The 21,892-nt window shown below is 31.8% G+C and overlaps 1 protein-coding gene across 13 annotated transcripts in view; it reads left to right on the top strand.

Annotated features, from left to right (window-relative positions):
* GPHN (gephyrin) overlaps window positions 1–21,892 on the top strand; it is a 524,697-nt gene that overhangs the window by 329,409 nt on the left and 173,396 nt on the right. For 7 of the 13 annotated variants that reach the window (XM_044924834.2, XM_044924835.2, XM_044924839.2 and 4 more), the window contains 2 exons: window positions 1,173–1,307; window positions 17,132–17,188. In XM_044924834.2, coding sequence (XP_044780769.1) covers window positions 1,173–1,307; window positions 17,132–17,188 — 192 coding nt within the window. Of the gene's footprint in view, window positions 1–1,172; window positions 1,308–17,131; window positions 17,189–19,351; window positions 19,424–21,892 lie in introns of all 13 variants that reach the window. The other 6 variants (XM_044924837.2, XM_025295337.3, XM_025295341.3 and 3 more) reach the window with 2 other exon arrangements.

The raw sequence follows: 21,892 nt of genomic DNA, 5'->3' as shown, positions 1-21,892 counted from the left end.
TTAGAAAAGCAACAAGATATGATTCAGCACCCTGGAACTAGTAATAATTGGTATCATTAATACTCCTAGACCTAATGGGGCAAAAAAGAGAGCAGGTAATTGGAATCCAGAAAAGAGCTATAAGCACAGGTCATCTAACAGGGCCTCTGATCTTAGCCAGCCTACAGTGACCTGCTGGAGATGAAGCCAAGGGAATAAATATCAGACCTTATTGTCCCCCAACTCTTCAGTTTCCTGATAGTACTTCTTACCTGAGCCAGCTAGAAATCAGAGAGCACAAAATAGCTTGTTGATTCTGTCTCTACGGTTTAGCTTGGTGCAGAGAGAGTGAAGAAGGGTAGAGAATGAATCTGAAAGGGAAATGGAAAATATCTAAGAATTAAATAGGTGTTAAATGACAGAGCCAGTATATGAATGCCAAACACTTTACTCCTCTCTACAATTTTATACTGCCTCATAAAAAAGCTTTGATGAAATATTATTTGAAATATTATTTGGCCAAGGAAAATATATTGAATCTGAAGATTTCTACCTTATCCCAAATTTTTGGATGCAGTCATACTTAATAAGTGAGACCAAATATCTGAGAGCTGAGCGGCAAAGGGTGTTCAGTCATTTAGTGTCTGACTCTTTGCATCTCCATGGACTGCAGCATGCCAGGCTTCCCTGTCCTTCACCATCTCCCGGAATTTGCTCAGATTCATGTCCATTGAATCAGTGATGCCATTCAACCATCTCATCCTCTGCCACCCCTTTCTCTGGCTTTCAATCTTTCCCAGCATCAGGGTCTCTTCCAGTGAGTCAGCTCTTCACATCAGGTGGCCAAAGTATTGTAGCGTCATCTTCAGCATCAGTCCTTCCAATGAATATTTGGGGTTTATTTCCTTTAGGATTGACTGGTTTGATCTCTTTGAAGTCCAAGGGACTCTCAGGAGTCTGCCCCACCACCACAATTTGAAAGCCTCAATTCTTCAGCACTCAGCCTTCTTTATGGTTCAACTCTCACATCCATACATGACTACTAGAAAAACCACAGCTTTGACTATATGTTGACTATATGTGCCACCTGCCCCCCCAGCCCACCAAAAAAAAAAAATGTTTGTTGTGGGTATTGATTTTGCATGTTATTGATATTTTCAGCATATTAAACCATACTTGTTCCTCTTGTTCAGATTCCAGACTCCATCATTTCTCGTGGCGTTCAGGTGCTCCCACGAGACACAGCCTCCCTCAGTACTACTCCTTCAGAATCTCCTCGTGCTCAGGCTACATCTCGCCTTTCTACAGCTTCCTGCCCGACACCAAAAGTAAGTATAGTTCCTTGGCACCTTACACCTGCTGTGCTATGTACATCTGGGAAAACTAACCAGTATTTCCCTCTGCTTGTCAAGGTTGGATTGCATGCAAGATATTACAATGAAAAATTAATGGGCTGTAACATAGATATCACCTAATGTTTCACAAATTGTTGTATTAGGCCAACAATAGAATAGAAATTTCATTCAAAATGCCTACTACCTCACAGCTATAGGTATCACTTTCTGTAACTCCTGTTTCTTTGTTGTAGACTTCTTATTTTTTAGCATACTTATTTGTATAGATACGCAGTTATTTATTTATGCAGAGGGTGAATGTGTTTCTGGCCAATAAACAGCAAGATTAACAAAATAAAATGATGTCACCAAAAGGATTTTTTTTTTTTTTTTAATTTGTCCAGGCAGGGGTAACTCCTTGCTCTAGTATCATTCCAAATTTTTTCAAACATATTCAACTTGGAATGTTGCTGCCTAATATTTGGAAACAAATCTAAATTGATAGAAAGTTTTAATGCCAACCTTTTGGGGAGGGAGGAAGTAGCTTAGTATTTATTTTTTATAATTTTTCCCAAGTACTGAAGCAGTGAGCCAGGGAGAGGATTAGATATTTATTTGCTGCCTGACATTTTCATGTGTGTGATAAACTGAGTAGCAAACCTAATTATGACTATGATACTTGTTCTTAGAATATCTCTTCCCTGTAAAGTTAGTCATTTCTAGTTTCAAGTTTCCATAGGATGGATCCACTTTTGGCATCAGAAGCAAACAGTGACATTCCTTCTTATTCAATAGGATATGATTTTAGCCATCAGGCTATACAGTAAATTTATTTCAGAAATCTGTAGGTAATATTTCAAACTATGACTTTTTCACTGTCATCAGATTTAAGGATTTATATAACTACCTTCCTCAATTCCAGCTTTTCTGAGTTTTACGAATGTTATTGTTGAATTTAACTGGAAGTGGTCTCAGTCAGTTCTTGAAATGTGTAGTGCAGTTGCTTTTACATTCCATGCTACATCCTTTTTAGCAGTTTTCAGAGTGTGAACTGTTGCATATCATTTTTAGACTTGTGTCAAAAGTCACTGATAATTAATTGTATAGTTTAAAAAACTGAGGTCTTAAATCTTCATGAAGAAAAACTAAAGAAACATTCTAGATATAAAATGTTTGTTATATGTTTATACATTGAATGCCACCCAGCTGAATCTTTAACTGAAGGAAAACATGGAGTTATCAAGACATAAATTGGGTAGAAGAATCTCATCCATATCTTACAAATTTTTAAAACAGAATGATTTATTGTTTGACTTCACTAAATTCCAGCTGTATAAGTTTACTCATTTATGAAGTCTGGGAAACAATTAAAGCTAAATGTTAAGTACACTATAAAAGACTATTCATTCATCAAATATTAAGACCTTAATGATTGGAATGTGGAATTATCTAAGACAGTATATTTTTCTTAGTGTTGTACTGTGTACATAAATATTGAAAGCTAAGTATTATCTAAGTTCTTGGACCTTTTTAAAACTTTGGAGTTACGTTTTAATTACTAGGAGAATATTAAATGCAGTTAATAAATGCAGTTATTAAATACAGTTTTAAAAATTGCTCCAAAATCCACATTTATTATTTTGCTTATTTCAAAACCTTAGGATAACAAGTGGCTTGTCTTGATATTTTTCCATAGATAACACTTAGCTGTTCAAATTGACAATGAATTCAAATAAAACTTTTATTTCAAAATCTTTTTTTTTTTCAGAAATTTTTCTTCTGTATTTTTGCCTAGGAATATGATTCTGTTTCTTTTAAATAATTTTACCAACATGAAAATGTAACCTTAAAGATAAAATTATTGCTTTGGTGTTATTTAATTTTAAAATTGAACTTTTAAGGTTGAATCAGAGTAGTAATATAATAGAAAAACTAATTTGAATACTTTTTAAAAACAAGTGAAGACAATCAAATTACTCTTCCTATTGAAAATCTCAAATTATAAGACTGTTTAATTAATGTATGCTAGATGCTTTAACGGAGAAGGCAAGGCAACCCACTCCAGTACTCTTGCCTGGAAAATTCCATGGACAGAGGAGCCTGGTAGGCTGCAGTCCATGGGGTCACTAAGAGTCGGACACGACTGAGTGACTTCACTCTCACTTTTCACTTTCATGCATTGGAGAAGGAAATGGCAACCCACTCCAGTGTTCTTGACTGGAGAATCCCAGGGGCGGGGGAGCCTGATGGGCTGCCGTCTAGGGGGGGTCACACAGAGTCAGACACGACTGAAGCAACTTAGGAGTAGCAGCAGCAGATGCTTTAACATGTATTTTTATATCAGTGATAGATGTAATCTCTTCCTCCATAGAGTTTACAGTTTAGTCAAAGATATGCTGAAATAAACAGGTATTTTTTAAATAAATTTATTTAAAATAACCTTTAAAAATTATATTAAATAAAAAATAAAACCTTTAAAATAACGTAAAAATAACCTTTCAAATTATAATAAATATACTTTTATAATAACACTAATGATACATTGAAATTCATGCTAAGAAGTGAAAAAATGTAGTAGAAAGTAAAAGTAGGGAAATCTCAGATTGGATGATCAGAGAAGGCAGCTCTAAGGAGTAGCATTTCACCAGGGACATGATAAATGATGAACACAAAATAACAGCTTTTTTGCCAGGTGGAGGTTTTGAGAATTATGTTCAGCACTAATGACCACTTTAATGGTAGTATTCACTAATCAAAAACTCTCTGTAAAACTTCATTAGTACACGAATAACCTAATTCAATGACTTCAAAATCCAACCTCAGATCAGTTCTTCTTTATTTTAAACAGTGATTTTTTATCCCCTTTGCATACTAAGTAAAATTCAAGGCCATAGGTTTTAGCACATAAATATATTCTAGATAAATTAATTTTATAGCATAAAAATGTAAGGCAGAGAAGAAATTAAAAATGAAGGTCAGGGTTCTAATTTAAATTTTGGGTAAATGATGTTAACTATACTAAGGAATGAAAAAGCAAAGGAAAATTGTTAATGCATTTTGGTTTTGAATGTTTTCAGTCTAAGATATGACACATCCAGGAATGTTATCTTGCACAAAATCAGAACACAAGTTGAGTCTGACATCATTATTGTTACTACATCTTGGATGGAATGTTTATAATTTAGTACATATTACTGTTAGCCAAACCCCATAAAAATCCCCCTCCCATGTTTCAGATTAGGCACGCAGTCTGTCATGGGCAGAAAAAAATGTGCAAATACATTTTCCTTACATTGGAAATACAATACAGTCTTAAAAGACCAGCACTAGAAAGAGCACTTGACTTGATATTAGAAGTCCTGGTTTCAAATACTGGCTTCTCTACCTAATAACTACACTGCATTAAGCAAGTTGTTCAACTTCTCTGAGCTTTTTGTCTATAATAAAACTGGTAATCCTTGCCTGCCAACAGGGTTATTAACTTTTAAATAAGTCTTTTCCTGGTGCTGGGAAAGCAGTGGTGGGCAAATAACACTATTCTTGGCTTTATGACAGATAAAGCAGGCAACTATAAAGTATAATAAAGTCTAATAAATTTTATGATTTATCAGCAGAAATACAGAATACTCTGGGAATAACCATCAGAAACACTTATCCTAGTCTTTGTGAAAATACGGAAGGGTTAAATAACCAAATTATGATTAAAAACTAACAGTTCCAACCTTTTCCTCTGTAACATTTTATCACGGGGCAGCATTTAAGCTGAAAACTTCCTGTCCATTTGTATGTATGCATCTATTCCTATTAGGTCAACAGCTATAATGTTGGTATTACAAATTATTTTGCATTCACATTTTATTTGCTCTCTGCAATATTTTATTCCAGATTGTGCTTTAATCCATTAAGATTCTCCACCTATAGTGAAAACATGATCTATCAAGCAAACCAAGTCTGGATCTCCTTTTCAGTACACTTGTCACAGTCTCATAAAGACAGGGTATTATCTTTTCTAAAGTTCCATATAGAATGGCATTGTCTCCAGCAAAAATTTTGTTTGCTGGGATGACATAATATTTTTCTGTATATGGGGAAATTCATTTCTCCTTAATATCAGATATTTTCTTTTCATGAAATCTGACTGAAATGATAAGTGATTTTCACTCCTTTAGCTTAAGGACTCTGTGAAATGTATTTTAACAACAAACTTGAGATTTTAGTCTTACATTGCCCTAAGTAAAATAGTACCTAAGCCAAAAAGTCAAATAGTATATAGATTTTATGAATGGGCAATCTCTAGAGGACTCAAATTCTAAAATAGTAATCATCTCCCAAAAAATGTTTAGCTAAAGGAATAATTCTATAACAAATTCTGTTTTAAAGTGAGTATGATTCACAAATGAAATAAGTTCTGCTTTTCAGTTATGAAACTTCTTTCATTTGTGAATTTCAGTTACGAAAAGCAGCAGCATCTCTTTTAGTATCAAGAGGCTCTTGATGTAGAGAATAATGACCAAAACTAAAAAGAAAAAAAATCCAGACTTTCAATCAATTCACCACTCCCTATCAATGTCATTAAAAAGAGAGAATTTTTTACAAAGCCCAGTTCAATTTTCCTTTTATTCCCTAAGCATCTGAAGTTTGACTAAAATAAATAGATTAATAAAGGTAATCTCTGCACATACTCCCTTGTACTTCAGAGTTTAGAATAGAACTTTGTGCACAGACTAATCATCATGTTATTTTTTTCTCTTGGAAAGAAAATATAAATTAATTTTCCTAACTAAAGTTTATAAAATAATTTTTAAATATATATTAAAGTATCCTTATGGAGTATGTGTTCCTTTAATAATAATGTCTAATCTTATATTCAAACAAAATGCAGAATTATAACCTCTCTAGGCTTCTTTTATTGTCCTTTGAGGAAAAGAATTTAGATTACTCTGGATAAAGAATATTTTCTTAACTCACAATTTTTAATGTGTATATCTGAAAGGAAGTGGATTCCCTTTACATATAAAAATGGCATTATTTGATCTAGTATCAAGGTAATATTGAGGTAATATCAAGGTAATGTTTTCTCTTGAGTTTTTTTTCCTAGTGATATTATTTTTACCAACTAGTTTATATTATCAGTACTTTGCTTTGTGAATGCCAAGATGATTGTGTAATATGGCTAGTTCATTGTTTCCCAAGTCTTTGGAAACTCAAGAAGTTCTACAATTCTAGCCTGAATCAAGACACTGACGCCTGCAAATTATTTTCCACTGTTTTTGAGAGCCTAAAGAAAGTTAATAAAACTACACTGACCATCAGGTTTCTTTGCTTTTGTCTGAAGTCATATCAACATTGGCACATCAACAACTGTTCAGCTGTTAATGACATTGTAGAAGTGTATGGGTTCTACATGTGGAGTCAACAAACACCAAAAAGGTTGGAAAACATTTTGAATTAATAGTTATTAATGTAATTAGTGTAATTAGTTATTAGTGTAATTAATAGTTACACTAATTATTAATTAGTGTAATAAAATGCATCTCTGGACATAAAAATATAAGTTTTGGTTAACTATCTCATGGAGATGAGGGTTGCTAAGCAATAATAGTCTCAAATGTGTTGGTCAGATCCATCAGTTCTCAAACTTAATGGTCTCAGGACCCCTTCACATGCTTAGGAATTATTGAGTACCTCAAAGGCATATTTATGTGAGTCATAGCTGGTGATATTTATTGCACTGATAATTAAAACTTAGAAATTTTTAAAAAGTTATTTATTTACTTTAAATTGAGAATAAGACCTCTCTATGTTAATTTAAATAATATTGCTAAGGGTAAAAATAATGTTTTCCAAAATTTAAAAAAATCTACTAGAAAGGATGACGTTGTTTTACATTTTTTCCTATTCATTTCAATGTCTGGTTTAATAGACGACAGCTGGATTCTCACATCTGCTTCTGTACTCAGTCTGTTGGAATATGTTGTTTTGGTTGAAGGAAACAAATCCAGCCTCACACAGTTATGTGGTTAGAAAATAAAGGAATATCTCAATAACATTTTCATATAATTGTGGATATTCTTTGACACTACAACAAAATTGTTCAGTTGATAATATATTGAAAGTTAGTTAAATTGTAGAATTTAGCCTTGTCAAGGGCCATTTCATACTCCAATATATTAAAATTTTTTGGACATACTGCCATATATGAAATAGATAAACAGAGACCTACTATATAGCATAGGGAACTGTATTCAGTATCTTATAATAACCAATAATGAAAAGGATCTGAAAAAGGATATAGAGAGATATATGTATAAATGAATCACTTTGCTATACACCTGAAACTAGTGCAACATTGTAAGTCAGCTATAGCTCAATAAAACATTTTTCATTCTGGAAAAAAAAAAAAATTCATTGGTCGGTCCTGAATGTTTAATGGATCTTATATCCAGGTATGTTTTTCGTAATGTATTTTTTGATCACATGGAAAATGTAAGTTCTTACAAATGTTTACTCTATCAAAATTCATTTTCATTAATATAACCACCAACTCATTAAAAACTCCTTGGAAGCATTGGAAGCTCATGGTGATATCCATTTTCCATAATTTTAATTTTTGCTTAAAACATAGAGTTTTTTCTTTGGCCCCAAAAAAGCCAACAAACCCTGTTTGTTTTCCCGAAATTGACTGTCTCATTTCATTCATTTTCAAGAAAATGTCTATCAAACATCTAAGTCTGAATAGTCATAGTTTGTGAGACATTCTTTCAAGCAAAAATAGTGTTCTGTGCAAAACCTGGCTAGTTCAGCTTGCAACTCAAACTATTGCCTAAGTTCTTTAACTTGAGACACCTGTCATTCTTTGTTATACAGCAGAAGTGTTTTATTTCATTATTCCTATTTGTCACACTCAGCAGACAAATTTTAACTAAATTGAGTTAGTATTTACTGTTTCATTGAGAGGACAATGTTAATGAAACTGTTAGGACATAGGGGTGAATAATACAATAACTATTCACACTATTTGTATCCTCTGCCTAGATTTCTACTGTAGTACCAAACCACCATTGCTTATGTACCATCATTTCAAATGTCAACATAGTGTTAGAGGCAAATAATGTCTTGGTATTATTATTAAAATCATTTGGCCTTGTGGACCCCTGAAACAATCTCAGGGACCCTCACAGGTCTGTGGAACAGACTTAAAGAACCACTGGTATAATCAAATGAGTGTAGTGCTTTATGTTTCTTACAAAGCATCCTGGGTCTCTTTTCTTTAGACCATGTTGCAATGGTATTCTCATTTCAGAGATCTTATCCTCTATGTCAATGACCATCAGTACCATGCTTAATATAAATGACTCACCCTGACTCTGATCCAGATTAATTCTAGGAAAGAGAACAGTTTCTCCTCCCTGACTCAAAACAATAGAAGACTTCACAACGTCTTTTGAAGATAACAACCAGAAAATACATCCCCAGATAGCTTTACTCATTTCCAGTGTGAAACTACTTCTATATTTGTACAGCAACTAATGTTTCACTAGAATCTCCTTTCTACTTATAGGTACACAGAGAGTCCTCTTTTAAGCTATAACCTAGTTGATGGAAGATAATTTTATTAGGGATATCTTTGGGGATGACTTCCTTTTTTATAATTAGTTTGGAACATTTAAAATTGGTGAGATTTTTTTTAAATAAAAATACAGTTTTCAGCTTTTTAAAAAATCATGTTAATATTACTGGGCAAGATGACATATATTAATACTCAACTGGCTTTCTTTATACCCTCCAGGCTACTTTACTTGTTTGCATTAATTGCCTGGCTCCTACAGACTTTTGAGTAACTTATTTCTATTCTCATTCATTATTGTCTAGTTTCTCCTCCTTTATAACAACATTTGTTTTGCTATTTATTCTAGTTTGATAGAAAAACAGATTTTTGAGACTTCAAATAAAGGGTTTTCATATCTTTTCTTATAGGAAAGGCAAGGAAGGCACTTTCCAGTATGGTAAACTGTTTCATATTTTGAAGAAAACTAAAATCAGATAATAATAATGTATTTTAGCTGTGAATTTTGAGTCTATAAATTGTTTTAAATGGTTGTTAGTATTCTTAACATTCTTAACATTCTGCTAAGTACACAAGATTTACCTTGATTTTTGTTTCTTCATTCATCTGATTAAACATCCCCTCTACCTTTATGTACAATGAAAATTGAAAATGGAATTCCCCCCATCCTTTTCTTAGCATTTAATGTTCACAGAATAAATTTATCATTGAAACTAAGTATAACTTAACTGTGAAATGTACAATCACCACATTGAAATCTGAGCTGCAAATGAAATTTGATTAGCTCGCCTGAGAATATATAGTTAACAAGAAAGTATTAGCTAATAGTTAACAGTTTTATAGGTTAGACAGTCTACAAGTGCCATGGTCTTTTTTTTATTATTATTTAAGAAAAGTAATATACATGATCATTTTAGAAAATTTTGAAAATTAATATAAGCAAAAACAAAGAGAATTCCTGTAAGACCACCTTTAATAACAGCTGTTAAAACTCTGCTTATATCATCCTGGGTTTATTTTCCTATGCATTCAAATATTTTATAAAAATGGATCATGATAAGAAGGCAGTGATTAAGAGTTCAGGTTCTGGAATCTGACAGGCTTAGCCTTGAATCTCAGCTTTTTCAGTTACTATATGTATGGCTTTCAGAACATTACTTCATCTCTGTAACCTTAATTATCTCATCTGTAAAATGAAAAATAATAATACCATTTGCCTCAGGGTTAATTTAAGGTTTAAATTTTAAAATGCATATGAATCATTGACTATAGTGTTCGAAATATAGGAAATGATCACTAAATATTAGCTATTGTTATTAAACTATAAATATTATAACCTGTCTCATACATTTAGTAACATTCTTTCCTTTCTATGTCATGAACATATTTCCATGTTTTTAAATTATCTTTTACAACATTAATATCAATCTTTGTTCAGTATTCTAATCTGTGGGTATAGCATAGTTTTTTTCACCAGTCCCTATTTTGCATATTCTAGTTGTTACCTATTTCCTAGTCTTATAAATAATGCTGTGATAATCTTCTGAAAGTTAAATGTTTTAGAGTCTTCTCTTAATTAAACATAGCAACTTGTATTAATTCTACCTTTATTGGAAGTATATGCTAGACTTTTAGGCCCATGGTTCCCATAATTCATGTGGATCATTTTTGCATCTTCATGAATTCAATTTTAATAATCTGGAAAAAGCAGTTTCTAGCATTTGCATTTGATTGATCTACTGATGGATGTTTAAAAATTATAGATCCAAAGTTATTTGAAAAGTCAACAATATTGAGTATGTAAAAGTACTGCTCTTTCAGGCACTAAATGTTGAGCCCTGGTCTGCCACTTTATAACTTTGTTAGAACTAGTAGACCTCAGTTTCTATATCTGTAACATCATGATAGTAAGTTCAGTAGACTCTAAAAACCCTTATAGGCCTATAATTCTGTTCCTTTGAAATAAGTTTCTATACTGACTGAATAAATATTATCCTTCGCTTTAGCCCTTCTCTCTGATATTATGTTAATGTCCAATTAATGTAAAATAATTTACATTTATTTCAGCTTTTCCATTTCATGCTGCTACATAAAGATTATTAACTAAAATATTATAACTTTGTTTAAGATCTGTTTCATTTAGTTCAAGCTTTGTCTTTATTAAATGGAATATTGTTTTCTCTTGGTATTCACTAGCATTTTGTCTAAGTTTTGGATGATAGGGACTGAAAGCTCTAGAAATACAAGGAATAATTAAATTAAGAATACTGTCTTTCAGCTTAATTTAGTATCTTTGATTCCTATAAACTTCTTTCTAAAAGTTTAGGATATGTTTTGTATAAAAGCAGCTCAACAAAATAATCTGTCCCATCATTATTTCAGTAGCAGAATTTATTAGATGTAGCCATAATTCAAATCTATATAGTTATCTGGCCATGTCTCATTCCTGACTTTACTAGAGAGCATATCCCAAACTAAACTATTGCTTAGATCTTTATATTTTTAAATGATACATATACCAAAATTTGCCAGGTATTTTCTTGCCCAAAACTTCAGGATTATCTACTCTCCCTTTTCATTCTGCTTTCATTAAAGATACAACACACGTTAATTCAGAAATCCATTCAGTGAGTATTTTTAGTGTATGTTATGTCAAAGACTATGCTAGGTTTTAGAAGTATAGTAGTGGATAGACTAACTGAACCTGACCTCAAAGATCTTATAGTCGAGCAGATGTGGGAAAAAAAATTACAATGAATCTATCAAAGCTTTGATAGTCTAAAAGAGCTCATCTCATCTTATAGGGTAAAAAATAAATAAAATGAGTAAAGGGCTGTTTACTTAGCCCTTTATGAAACAATAAATAGCTGTTTCATAAAAACAGAGAAAATCAGCAAAGAAATATGTGGGGGAAAATGTACTCTCACTAGAAATCTATTAAAATTTTTGTAGTCAAATTGATAACTTTTTAAATTATAATCACTGCTATAATGAGTAGCGACATGAATATTCCTAGTCACAGTAGCAGAAATATAAATTTGTATGACATTGCAAGCAGGCTATGTATTTTTTAAATATTTTGTTTAACCAATGGTATTATTTCCAGAAATTTTTTGGTGGAAATTATCAAACGGAGAATGAAAGATTTAATTATAAGATTATTTATCACAGCATTATTCATATTCACGAAACAGAATCAACCTTAATGTCTGTGGTTAAGTAACTTACTATACATATGTATATATGAGCTATTTATATAATCTAAAAAGTCATATTTAAGAATATTTAATGGCATGGGAAAATGCTCAAAATAAAATATGTAGTTTAAAAAAGTAGTAAACAAAATTGCATAGAGATTAAATTATAGGTTATTTTATAACATAAATTTTTTACTAGAGCAGAAAAATATAAGTTTTTCTGGTTTTGTTATTTGGACAGGCTCTGGGAATGACAAGGATGGGTGTCTTTTGCCTGCTTCATAAAGCCAACTATTTGCTTGTGTTTACAATTGTATTTATACCAGGGTATTTTTATATGCAGGCTAAACCATTCTATTCCTAATCTTACTGGATAGAAAATTATATTTCAGTTGAAGTTTTAATACAGACGTTTTTCTATCTGCTATATAAATAATAAATAATTCTTCAGAACATACACTATACTATTTAAAAGTTATCTATTCCAAAGTACCTAATAACTCTTTTATACTGCACCTATAATGGGGTTCTTAATTTCTTTATAGACAGATAAGAAATTTGGGGAAAAAAGATCATGGGTTGAATTATTCTCTAGATAGTGGTCAGGAAATAGCATGCTTAAAAGTCTAATTTTGTATAGATTGCATTATTTCAAAATCAAAGCTATCATAGAAACTTAGGGATCAAAATAATATTTGTAATAAATGTGTAATAAAATAAAAATATTTGAAATTATAATAAACCATTAGAAATCATAGCCTTTCAAATAAAGGATTTCCTAAGTATACAATTTTTTTGTAAGCCAGGGGGCAGTTGGTAGATCTGTGACTTGCTACCAAGATGCTTATTTTTGACTTCTTATTTCTTCATTATTCTTTGCAGTATTTCCTTGATCTTCTCTATCCTTTTACTGGTTTGCCTTTCTCTAGAAACGCATTAGATTATTTTTCCTTGACGCACAGAATTACTGCTTCTCTTATTTTTGTTTCTTCCTTCTTTTATACTTTGCCTTAATAAATCACAAGTGAAACAGAATTATTTTACAATGAAGCACCAGTTTTACTAATTGAAATATTAACCAGATCCCAAAAAGAATTTTTTTATTTACAAATTTGTTTAAATTTTGAATTCTCAAGTAAAACTTTTTAAAAACCTCCTTCTCCGATCATAACTATCAGGAGTCTATAGCTGTATCAATATATATTAAGTGATATTGGTTAGAAGACAATTTCTAAGAAAAAAGTTTTATTTCCTGTCAGTGATACCCATATTTTTTTTTAAAAGTGGCATATTAAAAATGTCTATTTCACAAGGTAGTTCTAAATGTAAATTAGATAATTCTAAAAACAAAACAATTCAGTCCCTAGGACAAACAAACAGAACTGTTTTTTTAATCTATACAATCTTAATCTAAATCAATACAAAATATATTAAGGGAGAAAAGGGGGAAATCTACATAAGTCATTCTGTAGATGAGAGGCCAAATTTAATGAAGAGATCTCAGAGCCAGAGAATTTAATACCAGCTATTTACTTTTTTTTAATTTATAGGTCTCCAGAAAGCTACTGATCCTAAGACCTGAGTTCTCTCATCAATAAAACAAATGTATAAAATATGTAACCTTTTCTCATAATTCTTCACCAAAATCTTGCCACTAAAAAGAAGTATTAATGCATACACCTAGTGATGTGGGCACTTACCTTAACATGACTTTTACAATCCAAAAATTTCTTGAAGTTTCATATTTTGTTTCAAATATTAATACAAAGATGATTTTATCCTCCAAAATCTTGTATGTTTGCCTTTGAAAAAATATTGACATTTTGCTTACAACTACTTATTATTGGCAAGAGAGATAAGGGTGAGATGGGGTAATTTTCTGCTTTGTTAATAATGGAAATACTTTTACAGTATTTACAGAACTCAGTTTTGGAGAACCAAGCTAAATCAAAGGGAATCAACAACTCATATTGTATGAACATCCAGGCATTTCCTTTTGTTGCATAATATATCTATAATTCAAGCTCTTATTTTAAAAAGTGAATACAAATAGCAGTCTTTTCACAACTTTAGAGGCCACATCCTCATAATTCATTCCTTAGGGTAGATTACCCAGTAATTAATCCCTAAAGAAATATTCCCAGAATGCTGCCAAAGAACTGATACAGTGCAATCTTCTCAGACAATTTTTGATGGATATCTTGTTAATATATTCTAGCTGAGAGGCTAAATAGAAGATTGAAATGATTTTGATCCTCTAATTTATTTCTTTTACAATCTCAGTAAAAAATATTTACAGAAAGATTTCTTCAGGCTACAGAAATCATTAGTGATAATGTTTTTTTGTTTTGCAGGTAACATTTTAGTTTTCAATATATGTAAATAAACTAATAATTTTAACCAACCTGTAATCCCTACAGTTCTTTACATCCAGTCTGCAAACTTCATTTATATTTCAATAATCTTATATGTAGTATAAACATTTGAAGTTTAACCTCTTTTACTTATTGATGGAGAATGTTTAGTCTCACAGAAAAATATATATAACAAATTATCTGTCATTGTGAGGCTTTTATAATTATCATAAAGAATGAATTTCATTTTATCCAAATGCTAATCTTTTATGATTTCTTTTATATTCTAATCAAAGTAAAAAAGTAATCAGGTATTTGGATTAGCTGTGAATTTCTTTTATTTATGCTACTCCATCATAACTGATGATTAAGTGTTGACTAGAATAAATGAGAGCATTATATTTTAAAATCTATGGTTTGACTTCTCTCTACAACTCAAATTTTATATTTTCAAATTCTTTCTGAAGTTTTTCAATATTAGGAATTATTACCTGTGTCAGGAGCAAAAAAAAAAAAAGCACATGACACTTGAATTGCAACACTTGTAGCACTGATAACCACATTGGTTTCCTAAAGTCTTCCTCTTATGATAGTTAAGAATTTGCAAAATCAGATTTAAATACAGAAAATCAGTGTCAAGCATTGACAGATGAGCTCTCTACTCCTAAAAATCTTTGTTTAATTGGGTGTGTAGTCTATTTTTCACATCCAGAGTTCATGGTGATTGTCTTTTCTTATATTTCATTCTTTAAACTTCTGTGCTAGCACTTGCATTTGGAATTGAAATGATTTAGGAAAACTTTCTTCCATGTATTAGTATAGTAACAACATTTCTAACATAAATTGGATAGATAGACAAATAGACACACAGGGACATGTATACTTAATACAGCCTCTTATAAGCATCAGGTTTTTTTCCAACCTATTTATTTCCAGGCCTATTAAGGGTACAACTTTAAAGTAGAAATCAGGAATGGTGGATGTTGGTCTTGACTTTGTCATTCACGTCCTATGTAACCTTGACCTCCTGTTGCTGGACTTGATATAATTTTAAGCCTTCCAGATATAAAAGATAATGTAGAAAACGGTGTTCATGTGTTACTATTAATATACAATAATTCAGTTTCTAAACATTTTTAGAAAGCAACATGAGGTATTAGACTATTTTTATATAAAACTACATAGTTTATAATCAAGATATTGTGAATATCAATTTAAAATGGGAAATAGCTTTTGATATAAAAATATTCTCTGAGATCAAATAAAATAGCATGAGAAAATGACTAGACATTATGAATGCACTGTCCATCAGGGGCCCTTTATTATAGAATGTTGCCATTCTAATTAGTATCCATTGTTTCTGAATTTGAGAATTTTTTTCAACTAAAAGTTGAGTAAGGATTAGTGATTATCTTTAGGATATAACATTTAATTAGTGTTGAAGAATTAATAAAAACTATATCAAGTAAAACCAAAAGTTGACTCAGTTCTTATGGACCAAGATGCTCTTTTCAAGTGAAAATGCAATTTTCTCAGTAATTGGATTTTCTTCTCAGAAATTCTTAGTGTTTTGCAGTATTCCTAAGCAATCTCTTTATGCTGTCAAAGATATCATAAAAAATATAAAACAGTAGCCTACCTCCAGAAATTATAATTTTGTAATATGGTCAGATTTCTTATTTTTCCTGAGGACTTTAACACTGGGAATTTGGAATCACATGGATACTTCATCTACTGTCTCCTAATACAAGCAAGACCATCACAACTAACTTGAGCTATGGTGGTCTGAATGGAGACCGTCATCCTGCACATGAAGGAATCCATAATGTAAAAGCGAAGCTTCCTTTCAGTCTCCCTTGACTCTTTTTTTCAGTTTGTTTTCCTCTTTAAACAAAATATTAGTTATTGTTACAGCTCTATTAAAATAAAGGCAAAGGGATTTTTTGTTTATACCTCATCTAATAAAAACACTTTGGGTTTAGTATCTTCCTTTTCTCATTTACACAGTTATTTGAAACAAATATCTAAAATAGCAGTTTTATTTTCTTTTTTGTTTTCTTACCCAAGAGGAATATTCAGCTGAAATAACTGAAAGTTTTGAGGGAGTGAATGTATCTAACTTTGGTCTGGCATTAAAATTTTCTGGTTGGGCAGCACAATTGTTTAATTGGGAACCTCAGTGACAGCTGAATAACCTCAATGCTTGGGTCAGCAAGCAGAGGAACTTCACTCTGTCACCTATCAAGAATGATGCTTGTCAAGACTGATCTCTCCACTTATGGAATACTCATGCATCTAGTAATACCACTGTTGTCTTCTGATATTATGATGAAATAGACACTAAAAGAGACAAAGTTTTCTGCATAGGTTTATTTGTAATTCTTTGTTTTTTGTAAGCCAAATGCAAATGTAACACTATTCCAGATACTGCTTCATCAGAAGTCCCCAAGATAACCAAAAGTAAGTGCCCGTTTCCTCATCTTAGGAACAGAGTCATAACAAAGACTGAATTCTAGCAGCCAGCCTATTTGCAGAGCATGTCATATAGCCTCTGGGTTAGCTACTTTACTCCTTGGCCTCCTAAGACATATCTCAGAGTCGATTGATGTTTTTGCATGTATTATTTACTAATGTTTAGAAAAATTTTTAAGTTCACTTTTTCTTTATTCTGTCTTTTTTACCCATCTTCCCTCATTGTAGCAAATTAGACGGCCGGATGAAAGCAAAGGAGTTGCTAGTAGAGTTGGATCCCTCAAAGTAAATATGTTTCTAACATTTTTTGGCAAGATTTCGTCTATAGCCTACACTTCTTCCTTTTTGGAGGGTGGAGGGAGGAAGGGGGCTTTTTCCATTTTTCACCATCCCATTTTGTTTTATTTTAGTATTTTTATTGGCTGTTGGGTCATATTTTTTTTGTTTGTTTCAGCTACACATAGAGCAACCAGCTGAAGGCAAGCTGTCAAATAACTAGCTTTGAGTGGCACCACAAACAAGAGAAAGGGCACCTGCCTCATTGCAGGAGCCTATAATTTGGGGTTCCAGAGTAAACCGTTCCTCTGATTGATGTCACTGACTATGTGTTAAGTTCCTGTTACACAGAGAACCAGCATTTATTTTCAGATTATTATATCCCCCTTTTTTTTTTGTTAAAAGTAATTAAGTGTATTTTAGTGCCATTACCATTTGTAGTTCATTCCAGAAAAATAATTATTATGAGTTAATAACATGTATCACATATATATAAAATCTTAAGAATTAGAAAAGGAATTTCATATGATGCTATTATAGTGAGCTCACATATAGCTAATAGTAAGCACTCTTAATCCCCTTTGTTTTATTTGTCAAAAGTTAAAAATTGATATAATATTCAAAAGAAACTGATATTTATCTAAATGTTTGCCCATTTGTGTATGTGGCCTACTAATATACCACTTAAGATTTTTGACCTAATGGTACCATTTGGTAGTTGTTAAATATCCATTTGGTCAATATGTCTTGGGCACTTGGTACTCTAATATTTAATCACGATGAAAAGATAAATAAGTTATCACCCTTAAGAGACTTAGGCATAGCCAATTAATCACTTTTAATGCTGCCATCATAAATGCAAGTTGGAAATTTTGCTGAATTTTAAAAATACACAGAGAAACCTCCTTCAAAATTAGCCACTTCTTCTATCTCAATCCCGTGTGTCCTAACAGCAATGGTAACTGCTAAATTAATCAAAATGACATAAATCACTGTACTGGAATGTCCCAATATTCAGTAACTACTTTGAGGCTAATATTAAGTCATTTTAAAATTTTACACACCTCCAATTTATTTCTATTTAACAATATATGAAGCACTAATTTCTGCACTCTTTCCTCTCCTTGCCTCTTCTGCCTTCTTAATTTTACTTTTTGTTGTTGTTTATTTATCTGTATGTGTGCACACATGAGTGCACATGGATGAGGGTGTGTCTGTATGTTTGTGTCTTTTATTCCAAACAAGCCATCTTCTTTGTTCTCTAACACTGCTATATACTGGGTAGCATTTTTTTGTTATTATTTCACTAAGAATAATCAGAGGGGCTTGGAAGTGTTGGTTATATGCCTATTTCAAAAGCAAGGCAAACTAAAATTATTTAGTCAGAAAAATATGACTTTATGTATCTTGATGATATATCAGTAGCATTCCTCACTGTCTACCTGTGAGGCATCATATTTTAATTTTGAAGGGGACATAGATCCATTATTGTTGAGACTGGATTATAACTCAGATTAAAGAGAAGGTGTAGTTTGACATAACTTTTTGGAAATGACTGATAGTGAAATAAAGATTAAATAGCGTTCATAACTGCAGCACCATCTGCTGTAAACTGGATTATATGTGCAAGTACACCTGTGTTGATCTTGAAGTTAAGCTTTTGGATGTATAGAACTTCAAGTTGTAATTATATGCTTATTGTTTTTAAGTGTATATACAGTATGGTTATGTATATTATATGCATAAATACATTTAAGAACAAAATATACATTTTAGGATTCACCCCATTTACTTGGATATGAATAAAGCCTTAAATCATAAAGCGTGTTTGGGAAAGAAAGGCAAATTTCATAATTCTTAAGTATCTCTTTTCCATATTTCTGCAAAATAGAAAGTTTTAAAGTGAATCTGTAGGGAATTATAAGAATAGTTATGGTATTTATTTTCTCTAACACTTTGGGGAGAAAAGATGCTTTAATTAAATATTCTCTTCCTAGTCACGGTTTATTGAGCATGTATTCTTGCACTGTACAAAGATCTTTGATGTTTTGAGATGTTTGCCAAAGGCAGTGAGGAATGTATAATGCTATGATCTTATTTTTAAAAGGAAAAAGGAAAACTGAAAAGAGAACAAGTTGCTTTTTCAATTCATTTTCTGATGTTTACATGTAGCTCCATCGAAAGCTGGAGGAGCTCAGAGATCACCTAGAAGGCAATGTGAAAGGATACTCTCTCAGAGTAAATGTACGATTTCACTCGGTGATTTTTTTTTCCCCCTAAACTTCTGCTGACTGGTAATTCCAAATCAGATTGGTTTGTCCTCTCATCTCCATTTTTTTTTAACTTTCTGTCTCTTTCTCCCTATCTCTTTCTTTCTTTTTGAGCTGCAGCTTCATGCTCACATTTATGAAATAAAGATTAAACTGGCAGGGTAGATGACCTTTAAGCCACACTAACATTGAATTTGAATAGCATTCTGGCTCCAATGCAAATTAAAAACTTTTTTTTCCCCAAAAATCTGTGTTTCTTGCACAATTGTATATTTTTCTGAGGATCTTCTCATGAGACTTCACTTGGAACTTTTCCATTGACTGTGTCTTCTGTCCCTTGTTAGATGTGTCAGCAGGATTCTAAATTATGTGCTGGATTCAAGTGAGAGAACCTTGATGATTCCATTTCAGTTGTCAAGGAAAATATTCAATATTAGAGTCTCATTATGGATAATCTGGAAAGTAGATAGGTCTATTCTGAGTTAATAGTCTTCTCTTAACTCAGACTCTTTGGGAATAACTAAGATACTATTTTTTTTTCTAAAAATAAAATTAGGCAGTAAGAAACTTCACTACGAACACGATTATGTAACATCTTACAAATACTTGAGATAATGGCTAATCTCATGACCCAGGACAACACTTTGAAGGAGAACAATACCTTATAGTCACTCAGTGCTGTCCATACATCGTATAGGCATACTAACAATAATATTTTTGTGACTGATTAGTTCAGACTCAGAATTCTTGGTCCTTCTCCTGAGTATATCTTTTTAAGGTAAATAGAATTAAAATCTCTGAAATGGTATAAGGTATAAATGCAATAGAAGAGAAACAAAAATACTGCAGTAAATAATTTCTGGCTCTATTTAACTTTGATCTCCTCTTTCTGGGGCTTTAAAAAGAAGTTCGTAAGAATCTTAGGTCTGATTTACTTCTCCCAAGATTATTGCCATACTTTTAATTCATATTGCTATAATAGTTATGAGGGATAGAATAAAAAATAATAGTACTATGATAATTCTCCAGTTTCTCAGCTTTGTTTTTATGTACTCCATATATTATGTGTATCTCTTCATTAAATTTTTGATTACTAAAGTTCAGTTTTTAGTAATATCAACCATTACATACTGATAGCTAAACAGAGGAGGAAATTAATATGTATCTCATTTTTCTACTTCTTTCTTTTGAGCCAGTCTTTCTTTTCAGTCATATTCTTAGAGAATTTGAAAAATCATCCACAGTCATCCCCAGATTCTATTCCACTGTTTTAAGAAATTAAAAAGATTTTTATTAATTTTATAATTAAATAAGTCTAGATACATCTGGATATCATTCTAGAAATTCCTAAAATGTGTCTCATAATATATGTATATAGTGCCATATTCTTCCCTAACCAGTCACAGGAAGTGATATTATTTTTCTTTCAGTGAAACCAAGACCAGAAGGTTAGACTTGCTGAGGTCTATATGGTAGGGTGTTCATGTTAGATTCGGGTTAATGAAAGCTCTGTGCTTTGAAAATTGGGTTCTCATGCCACTCCAGTTTCTTCAGTACCTATACTGCTAGGAGGAGTACATAGTAACTAGTCTCAGTGTCCTCGCCTTTTGTTTAATTTCACTGTGTCACACTTTGTTCTACCTTTTTTCTGAAAAGACTGAATATAAAGTATATCATCCTAAAATTCCTGTTAACTGGAATAGTAGGAAAAATTTTTAAAAATTGTCAAAAGGCAAATAATAGTATCTTCTCTACAGAGTTCAGCTAAGAAAAGATACAAATCAAATCCTGGCTGAATGTTCAGGTTTTCTCCTTTCCTGTTAATTCCCCCAGAATGCTTTAAAATAATGGCTTCCTAGGTGTCTCAGTGGTAAAGAATTCACCTGCCAATGTAGGAGCTGCAGGAGACACAGGTTCAATCCGTGGTTCAGGAAGATGGAGGAGGTAATGGCAACCCACTCCAGTATTCTTGCTGGGAGAATCCCATGGACAGATGAACCTGATAGTCTATAGTCCATGGAGCTGCAAAAGAGTCGGCCACGTCTGAGCACACCTTAAAATATGCCTTGTATGTTAAAACTATTACTTAGATGTAGAATTAAGTTATTCTCAGTACCATAGGCTGTATCAACAGATTTTGTTTCTAAAATGAGATAAATTGGCATATAGTGACCATTTCATTTTGTGGAAATTTATTATTTCCACAGAAGAGCAAGTATATGAGTGCTTTTTAATTCATTGAAACATTGCTAAATATTTCAGAGAGATGAAAGATTCAGAACCATGTTGCCACTTAAATATCTAATAGTTGAAGAAGGTGAGATCATTCAGAAGTTTGGGATAAGGATTTAATTATATCAATGCTTCAACTGGTATCATCTATATGATATATTATGTTTTTTAGAGGAAAGAACCCTGCATGTTTATTTATTACATATAATCA

This window comes from Bubalus bubalis, chromosome 11, assembly GCF_019923935.1.
Source record: "Bubalus bubalis isolate 160015118507 breed Murrah chromosome 11, NDDB_SH_1, whole genome shotgun sequence".
NCBI lineage: Eukaryota > Metazoa > Chordata > Mammalia > Artiodactyla > Bovidae > Bubalus > Bubalus bubalis.
The sequence above is the reverse complement of the archived record's forward strand: the minus strand, read 5'-3'. Positions and strand labels throughout refer to the sequence as shown.